This window comes from Pongo pygmaeus, chromosome 11 (genome assembly GCF_028885625.2).
Source record: "Pongo pygmaeus isolate AG05252 chromosome 11, NHGRI_mPonPyg2-v2.0_pri, whole genome shotgun sequence".
NCBI classification, from domain to species: domain Eukaryota; kingdom Metazoa; phylum Chordata; class Mammalia; order Primates; family Hominidae; genus Pongo; species Pongo pygmaeus.
Window position 1 is genome coordinate 114,581,315 of NC_072384.2, and position 16,334 is coordinate 114,597,648.

The 16,334-nt window shown below is 33.6% G+C and overlaps 1 protein-coding gene across 4 annotated transcripts in view; it reads left to right on the forward strand.

Moving 5' to 3' along the window:
• The window catches only part of SPAG16 (sperm associated antigen 16), a 1,161,609-nt gene that overhangs the window by 893,910 nt on the left and 251,365 nt on the right, over window positions 1–16,334 (forward strand). For all 4 annotated transcript variants that reach the window (XM_054478489.2, XM_054478490.2, XM_054478491.2 and 1 more), the window contains one exon: window positions 3,953–4,079. In XM_054478489.2, coding sequence (XP_054334464.1) covers window positions 3,953–4,079 — 127 coding nt within the window. The remainder of the gene's footprint in view (window positions 1–3,952; window positions 4,080–16,334) is intronic.

A 16,334-nucleotide genomic window follows, 5' to 3' on the forward strand; every position in this document is an offset into this window, starting at 1 on the left:
CTGCAGCTGTTGATAACAAGTTTGCATAAAAGTTGCCTCGAGCAGTTTTCTGAATCCACCACAGCCCAAGGTTTACTTCTTCCATATTAGATTATTATTGCAAATTTCACTTGCTTCCATTTTGTATTGATAAATAATGCTACATTAGTTTTTTCATAATACATTTTTCTTTATAATAAAGTTCAGAAGTAATATTAAAAGTTTCAAAAGTTTGGACATTTTTGTGATCCTTGATACCTATTGCTAAATTTTTCTCTTATAAATTCTCAGCAGCCTAGATGAAGCTAGATTGATCTTATGTTATTCTACTCTCTAATTTATTATTAACTTCATGTCTATATGGTTTTCTCATTATAGGATCTTTAATTTGGTGGTGGGAGGGTTAACAGAGGCAATCAGGAGTGATGACTATTCATTTTCATCTCAGCTGTACCCTTTGTCCACTTGGCTAAATTCTACTGGCATAATTAAATTCATTTGAGTCTTATGACCACAAAGCATTTTTTTGGGCTTTGGCTCAGTTAATATTTCTATATTTTTGAAACAAATTATTTTAAATCACATAGAGTCAACGTTGATTACTCTTCATTCCCTTTGTATTCATTCATTCATTCATTCATTCATTCATTCAATTGTTTATTCAAAGACCAAATGTCTAACATGTAGTAAGAACTATACTGGATGCTGCAGATGCAGTGTTACAAAAACAATCATAGATCTCAATCTGAACTTCTTTGAGAGCTTTCTGCACATCCACCTTCAGCACCTTCCCATCCTCAGGATCAGTACTGCTACCAATGATAACCAGAATTGCATTTTAGAGATTTCCAAACCTCTTGAGTCTTGACTCTCATTGTGAAGCTTCCCCAGCCATGTGGAACTATAAGTCCAATAAACCTCTTACTTTTGTAAAAAAGAAAAAAAAAAAAAAAGATTGTCGTGAAATCTCACCTGTCTTTAAAAACATTTTCTTTGAAATATTTCTTAATTTACGTTAAATGCCTTAAACTATAGCTTGACTGTCATAAATTGTAGATAAAATGACTTTTCCCTAGGTTGTCAACTAATCTCCTTCCCACATCTCTCCATCTTCACACCCCTCAAAACTCAAACTACACAGTTTGGATTAACAACATTCTAGTTTATTCTGTCTCGAGGAAGGAGATTGGCAGATGGCCCTCCAATTTTCCTGAAATGGGAGAAAGAAGAAGGATGCAGGGCATTAGAATATTCTAAGTATTGATTCTGGATTCTCTGCCTCTTCCATTTCTTTCTGTCTTGTAAGTGATTCAGACCCATCAGGATTAGAATTAATATTCACCACAAGACTGCTTTGGAAGGACTTGGACCAAAATAAAACTTTTAGGTAACCTTTGAGGAAGCATTACTCATCTATCAGCTTAACAAATATTTGGTTGAGCTCTGCTATGCTCCAAACACTGTAATAGACACTACATCTGCCTCACTAGCTAACTGGATATATAGTTAAGCTGTTCTTCCATTACCAAGTATCTTTCAGTTATCAAATCTAAATGCAAACGTATTTCTATTACTTAAAATATTACCATATTTGGCTGGGTGCAGTGGCTCATGCCTGTAATCCCAGCACTTTGGGAGGCCGAGACGGGCAGATCATGAGGTCAGGAGATCGAGACCATCCTGACTAACACAGTGAAACCCTGTCTCTACTAAAAACACAAAAAATTCGCTGGGTGTGGTGTCAGGCGTCTGTGTAGTCCCAGCTACTCAGGAGGCTGAGGCAGGAGAATGGCGTTAACCCGGGAGACAGACGTTGCAGTGAGCCAAGATCGTGCCATTGCACTCCAGCTTGGGTGACAGAGCGAGACTCCATCTCAAAAAAAAAAAAAAAATTATCATATTCATTTTACCATAATGCATACTTTGTTATGGCTTTTAAGTTTCTAAGGCCATGGAAAAAGTCTAGCTAAAGGATGTTAGTTATTCAAAATTGCTTAAAGTTGCTATGTACTAGTTTATTAATGAAGCATTTAGCACAGTACCTGGCTCATTAAAAGCATTTCATAAATATTGACTCACTTTCATATTATCAAACTATTGAGCTTGATCATTTGACAGCAATAAAAGTTTCAAGTATTAAATGTAAAAATATTAAAACTATTTACCTACTCATTTTCACACAATAACAATGATGAAACTATTTTTTATTGTAAGTATACTTCCTCAAATTTTAACATTCAATGGGATAAAGTATACTTTAAGATTTTCTTTAATTCATAGACTCCAGACAACAAAAGACCATCAAGTCCATCCACCTGCCTGTGGTGAGAGGTGCATCCAGATTAAATTCCGATAAAAACTTACCTACTCTGTTCCTAAAATTGAAAAAATTTCCATTCTGTGACTTCTATCAGATCATTGAAAGCCCTTGTATTTGGAAAGAATTCTTTCTAATTTCTAACATTAATATTCCCTGCTGATACTGAGAACTGTTCTTTCCTTTTCTGAAATGAAATTCACTGATTCCTCACAATTCTTATAATACATGTTTACATATTTGAGGACATTCCAAGTTCTCCATGTTCCTTTTAAGTCATAAAAAAGATTAAGCATCTCATTTATTAGATTGGGGACAAGGCTGTTGTATTACTCTGCCAGTGACAACACTTATAGAATTTTAAAACTAATTGCATTCATTGCATTACTGGTGTGTTTAGAGAAAAACAGTGAGTCCATTTGAACTGTAATACAGGATGTAATATTTTTACAGAAAGAATAGAAATCAAGGAGTAAGTGAGAAAATATGTGAGCTAGTTTAGAATGATAAGGAAAATTATATGATAATTAAGGTATTAACATTAACATTTTAAATAATGTAGGGAGAAAATGAGAGGATGGTTTTTAAGTTGACATTAAAAAATTTGAACTGCAGCTGAAAGGGAAACTGTACATCAAATGGGAAACAGTATATTGATGTTTTGTAAACACAATTGATGATTTTAATGTGGCCAATACTCATTCAATTTGTGAGTGGACAAAGAAATTAAATGACCAGAATGATGAGAATGAGTGAAGACTATGAGTTGCTGGGGAGCAGAAACCCCTCTTATTCACCAGCATATCTCCAATTTCTGTCACAAAGTAGATGCTCAAGAAACATTTCCTGAGAGACCAGCAGGAGGCATGTAGACAGACCCTGGGCTCTGAACTGATGAGCCTGGGCCGCTGCTACTATGCTGCAAAACTATCTCTCTCCACCTTCCATTGCCATATCACTTGAATCCATTCACCCTTCCTTCTGTTTTCCTTCCCTTTTATCCAATTACCTTCTTCCTTGTTCCACTACATGTTACCAAAGCAAGCCCAACTATGTTTTCTGAGAATTTTGACTAACAGACTACAATAGGCACCATTTTATTGCCATCAACTTCACCTGGTCCCTGTCATTCTACTGCTATGACGATATTCTTCTCTCATTGTGTCCATTTTTCTTCCTACCTCTTTTTGTTTTTTCTCTATTTGAGGTATAAATTATCAATGCTAACTAATTGCAAGCATAAAAGCTGAGATCTGCATGTGGTATAATTTTCCCACATTCACAGTTTTTATGTGTCACATATATCATATGCGTGATGTGATATATGTATATATATGCAAATTATGAGTGTACATGGTTTGGTTTTGTTACATCTTCTAATGTAGTTAAAATGAAAATGCTTGTCTGAAACATTAACTCCAAAAACTTAGTGTAGGATTTTATATATTAAGAATATCATTTTAATAATTTTATGTCCAAAATAAAGTTATTAACAAATTCTTGTTAATTATTTAGAGGAATGTATTCTTATGGCTGTAATAAAATTGTAACACTTACCTTTTGTCTATAGGTTACTATATGTATTTGTATATATGTAGTGTGTGTATATATATATGTATACATATAGACACATTTTGTTTATCTTATATTTTGAAGGGTCACATGATAGCATCCTGTGATGCCTGTGGGGTTACAAAGCTATGGGACTTTCGGAAGCTGTTACCAATTGTGTCCATCGATATAGGTCCAAGTCCTGGCAATGAGGTGAATTTTGATTCATCAGGTAGGATCATTTTTGTCTAATGTTTCTGACTAAGCCAATAACATTACTATTTGTTTCGAAACTATTTTGTTTCTACTTAAATGTATGTATTTCTATGTAAATGTCTGTTCTTAATATTACATTATATTACATTACATTAAGATATATTTTATCATGTTATATATAGCATGTCATATGAAAGAATTATATTTATATATTTAAAGTCAGAAATAATAGTGGTGATAATATGTACTAATCTAGATAGCATAGGTTTGTTAGCAGTGCCACGCAAAATGTTCAAACCTCCATTCCTCAGAATCACCATCCAAGGTAAGCAAATTCAATTTTCTAAAGGCAAAATAGCTAAGAGTAGAGAAGAACAAAAGTTTAGCAAAAATGAACTTGAAACATTTTTAGTGTAATAATTTAATGTTAAAAATTTAATGAATTACCCCATATTGTCTAGAGTTTACAATCAATTTGAGATAAACATTTATCTTATTGTTGCAATTATGTGCTGTGCATTCTATAATGTTATTATATTTAGTTTTTATTCCACAATGATATAAGTATTATCAATTAGATAAAATATTTTATCCTTGTTGATGAGGAATAGTGTAGCAGCTGATTTTATGAACCACACAATAATTCCAGTTGTCCATTTATAAGGTTAAAAATACAGTTCCATCTGCATCTTTAATGACAGAGTTTACTAATGTATATACGTTATTGAATAATATATGTTTTCTTTGTTATTGTGATTCATGTTTTAAACTATTTTAAGTTTTGAGAATATTTTGAATCTTTGAGCATTATTTGTGGTAAATCAAAGTTGTGGAGATAGCAAAAACTTGATTTTAGGTAAGGAAGTAAAGAACAAATATGAAGAAAAATTTTTTTTAAGAGTCCATGTTAATTCTTTAGTCCAGAAAGTATGAATATGCCAGGAGTAATTCTAGAGCCAGAAGATAATTGTGTGTTTCTTGGGACTGGTTTCATAATATTGCTATCACATATCTGAAATTTAGAAAATGGTAAGTTTGTCTTCTTAACAAACTTTAAGTTATATTCCCATTACAGATTGGCCTATGAACCACACTAGTAACAATGGCTTCTTTAAAAATGTTTTAGTAATATTCTTGTTTAGACATTTATGGTCTGCCAGAATTAAAAAAAAAAAAAAACACTCTTCAAAATAAAAGTCTCAACTATGGGAATTTCATCTTATATTGCAAAAGCCTATTAAAAGGTCAATTTATAGTTTTTGACACATAAAATCTACATTGACACCATAGCTCTAAAGGAGCTCTACAGCTTTCACTTGGTTTTCATAAACATTTCACATCCTTAAATCCCTTTTTATTATCTTGAGCTAGCATTCAAGTATTCATGTCTTTGAATTTTGAACTCTGAAATTTCAAAACTTTTGTCTGTACTTTCTAATAGTAGAAGTTAAAAGGTGCTTTGAAATACCATACAATTAATAATAGCCATATATTTTATTGTCATTAAATATATTGCCACTTACTCTTTGCCATCCTTGTCATCCAGCCCAAAAGTTATTTGCATACTTAGATAAACATGATTTTAAATAAATTTCAGTACCTATCTTCTGTCATACAGATGAGTGTGATTTTAAGGCCCTTGGCACATCAAACCTATTTTTTTCTCTGCATGACTGAAATATACTTGGTGATACACTAATATGAAGAAAAGCATAAGAATCAGCAGTAGAACAGTGAGAAATATCAAAGACAACACGTATGAACAAGGGACTCTAATGAAAATACTTTATCAGTCTGAAGGAATATGATTTCAACCTGACCTTCCCATCCCTTTGACCATTTCTTTAAGGAACATACCATAATAAATTTTAGTTCCATGTGTGTGAGAAATTACTGTCATAAGGATTTTCTCATTAAATAATGAGAAATCTGTGCTTCTGTACAAGACAAGTCCTCAATGACTGTTCATTTAAAAGGTTGAAATATATCAAAAGTTGAAGAAACTAGGGAAAACAAACATAAAATCTAATGAGAGAATGAAGAAAGAGGTGAAAGTCACAAAGTTAAGTGCTAGAAATTATGTTCATCTCAAGAGAGTAAAGAAGAGTGCAAATTAAGAGCCAAACAAAATTGAAATAAGGATGGGACACATAGGTCTCTTCTAATTGCATTTATTCAGGAAAAAAAATGACTTAAAGGGAAGTATAACAAAATTGTATCATGAAAATATGAGAACAAAATCAAATCTAATTTAGTAATCTCAAAATATACATTCATTTGAATATACCTTTATTTATTCCCAGTGGCAAGCCAATACAAGCCTATATGATGTAATCATTTTCAAAAAAAGCAAGAATATAATTGACACTACTGGCAATAATGAACATGTATTGAGGGCTCACATTAGTTATGTCTAACCATTTTTTCTAGTCAAAACTCTGTGACAGAACTAAATTGTGCAGTTACATACACCTAGCGTGTTATTTGTCACAACTTATATAATGTGAGTCCAGGCAATGGTCTGCTGTCTCTGCTGTGCTCTCGGACTATTGAAAACACACATGTAATGTCATCATAATGTTATGTAACACATGTGGAATTATAAATAGCATCCTGTCTGAGATATTTCATATAAGGAATGTGAGTGGTTATTAGATACTTTAAGTGGCCATTACACAAACAAAAGTTGCTAATAATATTTAATGTCTCTGGATCAGTTTAATTTAAGGGCGTCTCAAGTTTGTGAGGTGTACTGTTTAAAAAGAGTTATTTTCTTATGAAACGACAGATCTTTATAAATAAGGGATTTCTTATCACTGCAAATCCAACACGGTATAGAAATAAATTGAAAGTAGAGGTCATTAAAAGGCTGAAACTGTCATCTATAACCTTAAATTTCAAATTTTGATGTATAACAAAATTTTCTCATTATTTATTAACCTCATAAGTAAATATTGTTATTGTGGATTTATAAAAGTATATATGTACTAATAAATAGTACCTTATCTGTCTTAAAACAGAGATTATTCACAGAGTATCATTTTTAAAATGTAGCTTTGGCAAAAATGTTGGAAAACCAAAGGTGAAGAAAAAGAATATAGACTATATATTTCCGAACCTTAGGTTTAATCACATGTCAGCACCTTTTAGACTTTAGGCACATTACCTATTTCTCCTCATGGAAATAATGGAAGAGACAATTGCCTTGCAGTGTTCTAATGTGGACTCAAAGGGATAATGATATTCTATAATAAGAAACTCAGCGTCTTCATCTACCATGTTTTATCCTAGCGCTGAAGGGGTCTGAGAGGTCAACTCATTCATTTTAGGGGTGAGAGAAATTAAACATATTGGTGCACAAGAAAGATGCCTGAGGCTGGGTGCCACTGTAGAAGGTTTCTAGGGAAAGCATAAATATTAATAAACAAATAATAAAAGAAACAAGGATCAAAACCTCACTTTTATGTAATAATAAAAATTGCTTAATTGGTAAAGTTATATGTAATGTGATATATACATATATATTTTAAATCAAGATATAAACATATAGGAATCACCCCCTAGAGTTTAGCTTTTCCTGTTGCTGTAAAAAATCAGCCTCTCACACATTTAAAAAGTTGTATGTGGCACAGCATTATTCACATAATGTTTTATTATCAAATACATTGCTTGTGACAAACACAGATACACACATATAGTAGTATATATTTATATCCCAAGTATTTGTGAAGGGATAAGTGCTCCTTTCTCATTAAACAGAAAGCCTCCTGGTAATATAATGCTACACGTTTTTGTGAACATTCTCTACCTAAATAATACCTCTCACTTGGCCTACTCAAAATGCCATATGTTTTATCATTCAAAAATTTATTGCTATTTCAGAAAATGGTAAATGGAATTGGTAGTGAAAGTAATAAAAATGAACCATGAGAATTTATATACATACTTTTCCACATCTCTCATTTCACCACGTTTATGTAGTTTAGCAATATTTTTCTCTCCTTTGTAAAACTAATTCCAGTAAATTTGCAAAGAAGTCACATCCTAAGTCCTAAGAAAATGCAGAAGCTGAAGTTTGAGCCAGATGGGCACTTTCCAGTAGAAAGCTTATCAGTATCAGATCATTAAAATGAGCAAAGTTTCCCAACATTATGTTCTCCACAATCAGAACCACAATAGAAATCCCAAAATGGGATGAAAATGTGACTCCATTCAAAATGCAAAAAGTATCAGACCCCCCCCCCCATTTTTTCATAACCTAACAAGATAACTCTAAAACCCTTGGTTCATATTTGATTCATCAGTTTCTTCTAGAAAAATCTACAGTTCATCATTTTTTATTTAATAGGAAATTTGCAGTTAATTCCCTCTGATAGAAGCAGTATAGTGTAATGGAGAGAACATTTATTTAGAAGTTAGAAGCCCAAGTTTTGAATTTTCTCTCCACTACTTACTAGCAAAATGATCCTGACAAAATTTCAAATATTTCTGAGCCTCAGATTTTTTTTTATTTAAAATGATAAAAATCTATAGGGACTTCCACTTCCAAACAAGATGTTGTAACAAAGACCAACCAGATTTATTCCTAACCTAAAACGATTGAAAGAAACAAAAATGTATGTACATCTATGAAACAAGGGCGTTCAGACATGTAATATTTGGCAATAAAAAACAGTAATATCTGAGAGAGAGAAAGTAAACAAGGTGAGCCCTATGACTGCCCCATAATATAGCCTGGAGAAAGTTTCTAGGTTTCAACTCAGGGATGAAGGGACTTTTGGCTAATTCCCAGAGTTGAAGAGCCAGTGGGTAGTCCAGGAAGGCCAAGGCAGCTTGAGTTTGCAGGGCAGGGTACAGGAGAGTTATGAGCCACACACAGAGAACTGGAGATCTGCAGAGTCCGCTCCAGTCTTCAGCTGGCTAAGAGTGAATACATGAAAGCCTGAGGCCAGAAAAAAAATCTATCTTAAGCATTAGAAGGAAAATCCCAGGAGCTCACACAGGCCTAGAAATAATTTGTGTTCCCACCAACAAGAATGGGAAAACCTTACAATTCAAAAAGATAGCAGGTGAAAAAGGGGTTGGCAAACTACTGCCCATGGGCCAGCTTGGCCTCTTTTCATATATGGAGCTTTATTGGAACACAACCTCGCTCATTTATTTATATATTCTCTAAGGCTGTTTTCAAACTACAACAGCAAGGTTGAGCATTTGCAGCAGAGATATATGGCCTGCAAAGCCTAAAAGATTTACTTTTTTTTTTTTTTTAAAAGACGGGGTCCTATGATGTTGCCCAGTCTGGTCTGGAACTCCTGGGTGCAAGCAATCTTCCTGCCTCAGCCTCCTGAGAAGCTAGGAAGACAGACAGGTGACACCATGCCTGGGGGTAGCCTAAAATATTTACTATCTTGCTCTTCACATAAAAATAAAATTGCTGAGTTAGAGTGCTCAGAAGAATATTGCCTCCATAGTGAAGCAACATTAACCCACACCTCTGGATCTTGTCCTACACTAAAGTCTTTTGAACCATAGTGTTGGCTTATGTATTGCCCTATTTAATTCTCACCCCAACTCAGTGAGATTGTTACTCTTGCCCCTGTTGTATAGTTGAGAAAACTGAGAGACCAAGACATTAACAGGCCCACTGTCACCTAGCTGATTAAATGTGGAGTTGAAATTCAAATCCAGAGTCTAAATCCAGAGACTCAAATCTGTAAGTTTATATTATTCTGACTCTTATTCTAATAATAGTATTTGGCTTTATATTGATACATGGCATCTGTTAGGAGAAATGATTCGTTTGCTATGAATATTGAAATAGTCCCACTAATGACCACTTGGCGATAGTTGACTCAAAGCTAAGACACGGAATCGTGTTATTGACATTAGTTTTCAGTTAGTTGCCTCTGGAAGAAAAAACTAAAAGAGAATCTCCCTAGTATTATCTTCCAGGTTTCTGATAGGTCTTATGTGCAAGAGGCATTCTCATTACCTCTGTTTTCCTCCTGGGAGCTAGAAGTCCAACCCTACACCGCAGTGTAAATTCCTATTCAAGGAATCAGGGCTGAATTTAATTCTCACCACAACTCAAAATGAGATTATTATTCTTGCTCCTGTTTTACAGTTGAGAAAACTGAGAGACAAAGACAGCCAGCACCTCCAGAGCACTTTTTTGTCTTTTATTTAAGGCCTGGTCTGCTTAAAAATAAATATTAAAAACTGAAATAGGAAAAGAAGAAAGTGGACTGGGCCAGGCATGGTGGCTCACACCTGTAATCCGAGTACTTTGGGAGGCTGAGGAGAGAGGATCTCTTGGCCGAGAGTTTAAGACTAGCCTGGACAACATAGCAAGATTTGATTTCTACAAAACTTTTTAAAAATAGGCAGATATGGTAGGACAACAGTAGTCCCAGCTACTCAGGAGGCTGAGGTGGGAGGATCCCTGAGCCCAGGTTGCAGCAAGAGGATGCCTGAGCCCAGGTTGCAGTCAACTATAATCCTGCCCCTGTAGTCTAACCTGGGTGAGTGAATGAGACCTTGTCTCTAAAAAACAAACAAACAAAAAATAATTTAAGAAGAAGAAGAAAGCAGGCCAACTTGTTTTATCTCTAAAGCATAAGGCAGATCCAAACTAAGATGCTCTTCCGAAGAACAAGCCCATTCTACCACATCTGGACACAGAGCTGTAAGAGGAGAGGATAAAATACAAGAGAGAAAAGGTGACCAGGTGGTCCTTCTGAATTATTTTACAGTCCCATTATTTCATTCCCTGTTGAGTGACCCTATTGTGTATGCAAATCCATTTTGTTCTTACGTAGAATTTGGGCCTCATTGATTCTGGAGAAAGGAACTGGAGAAACTGAAGGATGTCAGACTATGTAGCTCTTTGGATACACAAGTCCATGACTAATACCTGGAATGAGGTATGCTATACTCCAGGAATCATGCTTCCTTTTTCAATTACCGCAGCACATGAGTTGGGTTTCCTTCCTCCCATTTTAAAGTTTTAAGAGATTTAATTACATGTGTATATTAACAAATACACATGTTCTTACAGTTCTGTAAAAGCCAGAATTGCATTTCATTAAAATGTAATTTTAATGTAATGTAAATTGGGAACTGTACAGTAAAAAAACTGGTATTATGCTTTATCTGTAAATTTAACTATTTTTCTCTTTGATTTTGTCTTCTTATCCCCTAGGCTAGAAGCAATTTTATTTATCTGCCAGCAAGTGTGGAAAATAACATATTAATAATAATGGGGACACCTTGAAAACTTTAACTAAAAACAACCAAAAATATATTAATTTAGGGATAATAGTCATAGTTGTGCAGTTTTATAACCATAAACCTGTTCTGATTTGTATAATGTCCATTCTGATTGGTTGGTGATCATGCTATATCAGTTATTAAATATTTAGACTATCCTAATGATGACTCATAAATTATGATAACTAAAATGCATTTCAATTGCATGATTTATGATAGATTAATATAAATTAAAGTTACTGACTTCTACAAAATATAATTTATTCAGGAAACTAAGTCTTGTTCCTTTCTGATATCAGGCTTGAAAGATTGTATACTTAATCTGATGATAACATCGTTGCACAAATTATGAATCCTCCCTTTTGTAATTGTCTTCACAACTTTAAGCATAATGTTTTAAGGTTCCCCAATACCCACAAATCTTTTCTCTGAGTCTAGACTGAATTTTCAGAAACATCGAGAAATTATTCATGTCTCCATCAGAAAAGGACATTTGAATCAGAAACAAAGGAGGGTCTAAACAGTAAAATTGTTGTTCATCTGTGATTTGTAATATGAAATTGAGTAGGACACTTAACCTCTCTTGACCTCAACTTTATCATGAATAAAATATAGGTTTTGATTAGGTGACTTTATCGATTAGGTTTACAGCCTAAGTTTTAAACAGTTGCATTTTTTCCTATGTTTAGAATAATTAGAACATGATATCCTGAGTCAAACATAATATTCTAAAATAAAATTTAAATGCTCCTCTATGCTATTTAAAACTGAAAATAAAACATCAAAATGTAAGTAAAACATTCCACTTCTCCTTGATCCAAAACAGAAATAAAATTTGATATAAAAATATTATTTAAAAATTGAGCCCCAAACATAAATGGCAGCTGTATTGCTCAGCAAGACTAAATTGCTATTCTCGCATACCTCACAACACGGTCTCTGTAGCAACAGGCATTTTGAACAAAAAAAAATGCATAAATTCCAACATTTTAATAAATTAAATTAATGACTGGATCAAAGTCTTCTTACAGGACTATATAAGAACCTGACTCATTCTGATTAAATCAGAGCAGAAAAATAACTTCACAAATTGCAGCATTATGCAGGTGCAATCAAAGGAGTGTCATTGGTTAATTCCTTAATTTGGGGTAGTATTTTTAAAATAGGTATATTTATAATTTTTGTTTAGTGCTCTGATACAGTTACATAAAAGTATAATTGTAATAATATAATTGGAACACTATAGGTATAGACAATCAAAAGGTGCTTGGAAATATTTTCCTACTTAAATACCTCCTTGGAAATTGCTTACAAAGCAACTATATAACGATGCACACAGTTATATAAAAACAATTTAAATCTAGCACATGCCCAAATAATGATGAATTCTAAATTAGTGTAATCATATTTAGTGACGGTATATGTATATAAACAATGTGCTAATGCCAAATTATTTTTCAACACATTTAAGAAATTCAAAAGATTTGTATCTATGTGGCAAGTATGAGAAATTAGTTGTATAACTATACACATCTTAATATCACCTAGGCAAGAAACTACTCCAGTGCATATAATTAGCTATGCTGGTATGTTTGCAGATATAATAAAAATTACATGTATAGGCTAGCATAGGTCATTTTGAAACATGAAAAGATGACATTCTTCATACATACTTTAATCAATAGAAATAAATTTATACAAAGAAAGAGGAGATAATTAGACCTTTTACTTTTTTCCTAAGGAGCAGTTATTACATTTAAGGGGAATGTGTTATTTAAATCTAATAGCATATACTAGTCATTAGATTGAAAATCAATAGTTAAAATTTGCAGTGCACACATACTGCATGACCCAAAGTCAAGTAGCTCAAGAATTTCTCGTCTTTTTAATAGACTGTGTATACAAAACTGAATAGATAATCATCTTTAGTCTTCCAAGCTGATACTTTTTAGTAGGATAATCCTTTAAGGGAAGCTGTAGTTCAACAGATGTGCAAATCAACCCAGAACAAATAGCACACTACTCTTGGAGATGGAGCCTGCACAGTTGGCACTTGTGATAACTTGTAGTTATATTTATCTAAAATTGAATTTCAAACTATATTCAAATATGATTTACTCAAATCTGATTGAGCTCAGAAGTATATTTTCTCACTTGTTCTATAAGAGAAGTGTAAATAAAAATTGTTTAAAGTCAGCTTCATGTAACATCTCCTACCGTGCACTCTATCACCAATAGAAAAAATAATTGAAAGGAATAAATAGCATATTGTTATTATGAAAATCAATACTCTGTAAATATTTTGAAATAATGATAAGCATCTTTGAATAATAGACATACATTTCAGACCATGTCTTCTATCCAAAAATGTTATCATTCCTTCTCTTGTATATCTGTTGGTCTAACAGCGAGAATTATGTTAATTCGGTTGACAAATATTTAATGTAAGCCTACTATATGCCAGGCACTGTTCTAAATTCTAGGATTCAGTGTTAAAGAGATAGAAAATATTCTATTTACAAAGCAAATTGAAACAATAGACATGAATTTGCAGGTAATGACTAGGAGCATTGCAAACAAACTGTTCCACGTGTTATATGCTACATGTGTCATCTGAGTGCTGTTTGTAAAGAATAGCATGTATTTGAAGGTGGAGAAAAAAGATGGGCATTCCTATAATATTAGCTATATAACCACCTATTTCTCTTCTAATGGACTCAATTAAATTAATGGACTCAGTAATTAGTGTAAGTTTTGATTATTACTGCTTTTTTGTTTTATCCTTTATGCCTTCCATAATGTTTGATTTTTTTCTTATATTTATACTACTTCAGGTACCATTTTTCCTTATCCAAATTTGATTGTAACAATGGATCCTTCTGCTACTTATGCTTATTTTCCTTCTACTTCTTTTGCTGTTCTTACTCCTCCTTAGCTCCTTTCTCTTTAATCATTTTATCATCCTTTTTTTTTCTTTTTCATCAGGTACAAATAACTGAATTAATCATGCTTCTCAGTATATGATAAACTTATTAATCTCCTTTTATGTGCTATTACTACTTTCATTCTTTCCCATTCTCCGTGGAGGTTTTGAAATGTCTTTAATATGTTCTCTTACATCTGCAGATATCCTTGAAGAATGTATATATAGAGAAAATTATTTTGTGTATGTATGTATCTAAGTTTCTAAAAACTATGTTTTGCTATGCATTCCATTCAATTTCTTGCTTTTTCATTTTACAGCATGTTCTTACATTTTACCCATATTAATATATGCCCATCAATTTTATCAATTCTGTCTACTCGGTAGTATTTCATATTATTCATCTTACTATTTTATTTATCCATTGCTGTAATGATGAATGCGTAATTTTCCTATAAGCCGCCTGCTACCTAAAGGCATTCTGCACTAAACATTCTTGTACATGTCTCTGTGATGGGCTTCTGTGAGTATTTCTTTGTGGTATATAACCTGGGGTGGAATTGCTATGCCAGAGTGTACCTTACTTAATTTCAGTAAGCACTACCGCATTGCACTTCAGACTCACTTTACTAGCTTTGTATCTTCACAATTTGTCATTCTCAATATCTGGTGGTGCTATGGACCAAATCGTGTGCCCACTGAAATTCATGTGTGAAGACCTAACCCCAATGTGATTATATTTGGAGATAGGGCTCTTAGGAGGTAATTAAGGGTAAATGAAGTAATAAGGATGTGTTCTAATCCAATTAGATTGGTGGTTTTATAAGAGTTTCCTCCATGACAACTGAGGAAAGGCCACCTGAGAATACAGACAGAGGTGGGTGACCCTCTGTAAGCCAGGAAGAGAGCCCTCACCCAGAACCTGACCATTCTGGCACCCTAATCTCAGACTTCCAGCCTTTAGAACTTAAAAAAAAAAATCTGTTGTTTAAGCCACCCAGGCTATGGTATTTTAAAACGGCAGCCTAAGCAGAAAAATATAGGTTGTATTTGGTTTTCTAATTCTGGAAGTATATGGAGTATTGATATATTTGCATTTCTCTAATTACCAGAGATGCTGACCATCATTTTACTTATCTGTCAGTCTTTCATGCTTCCTCATCTGGGAATTGCCTTTGCCTCTTTTTGCTATTGAATTTCTTGTCTCTTGAGACTTACTAATTTTGCAATAATTATGTATTAACCTATTGTTGGTATTAAATGTAAATTTCTCTCAAACAGAAATTTACTGATTTCATCTAGAATGTCTTTTATTAAATTGAAATATTTAGATTATATCAAGTCAATTGTTCAACTCCCACTTATAAGTGAGAACATGAGGTGTTTGGTTTTGTGTTCCTGCATTAGTTTGCTGAAGATAATGGCTTCCAGCTCCATCCATGTTTCTGCAAAGGACATGATCTTGTTCCTTTTTATGGCTGCATAGTATTCCATGGTATAGATGTACAACATTTTCTCTATCCAGTCTATTATTGATGGGCAGTTAGATTGCTTTCATGTTTTTGCTATTTTGAATAGTGCTGCAGTGAATATATGTATGCATGTATCTTTGTAATAGAATGATTTATATTCCTTTGGATATATACCCAGTAATGGGATTGCTGAATCAAATGGTATTTCAGGTTCCGGATCTCTGAGAAATCACCACATCATCTTCCACAATGGTTGAACTTATTTACATTCCCACCAACAGTGTAAAAGCATTCTTATTTCTGCGCAACCTCACCAGCATCTGTTGTTTCTTGACTTTTTAATAATTGCCATTCTAACTGGCATGAGATGGTATCTCATTGTGGTTTTGATTCGCCTTTCTCTAATGATCAGTGATGTTGAGCTGTTGCTCACGTTTGTTGGCGGCATGACTGTCTTCTTTTGGGAAGTGTCTGTTGGACAGTGAGAACACATGGACACAGGGAGGGGAACAACCCACACTAGGGCCTCTAGAGGGGTGGGGCTGATGGGGAGAGAGAGCATTAGGAAAAATAGCTAACACATGCTGGGCTTAATACCTAGGTGATG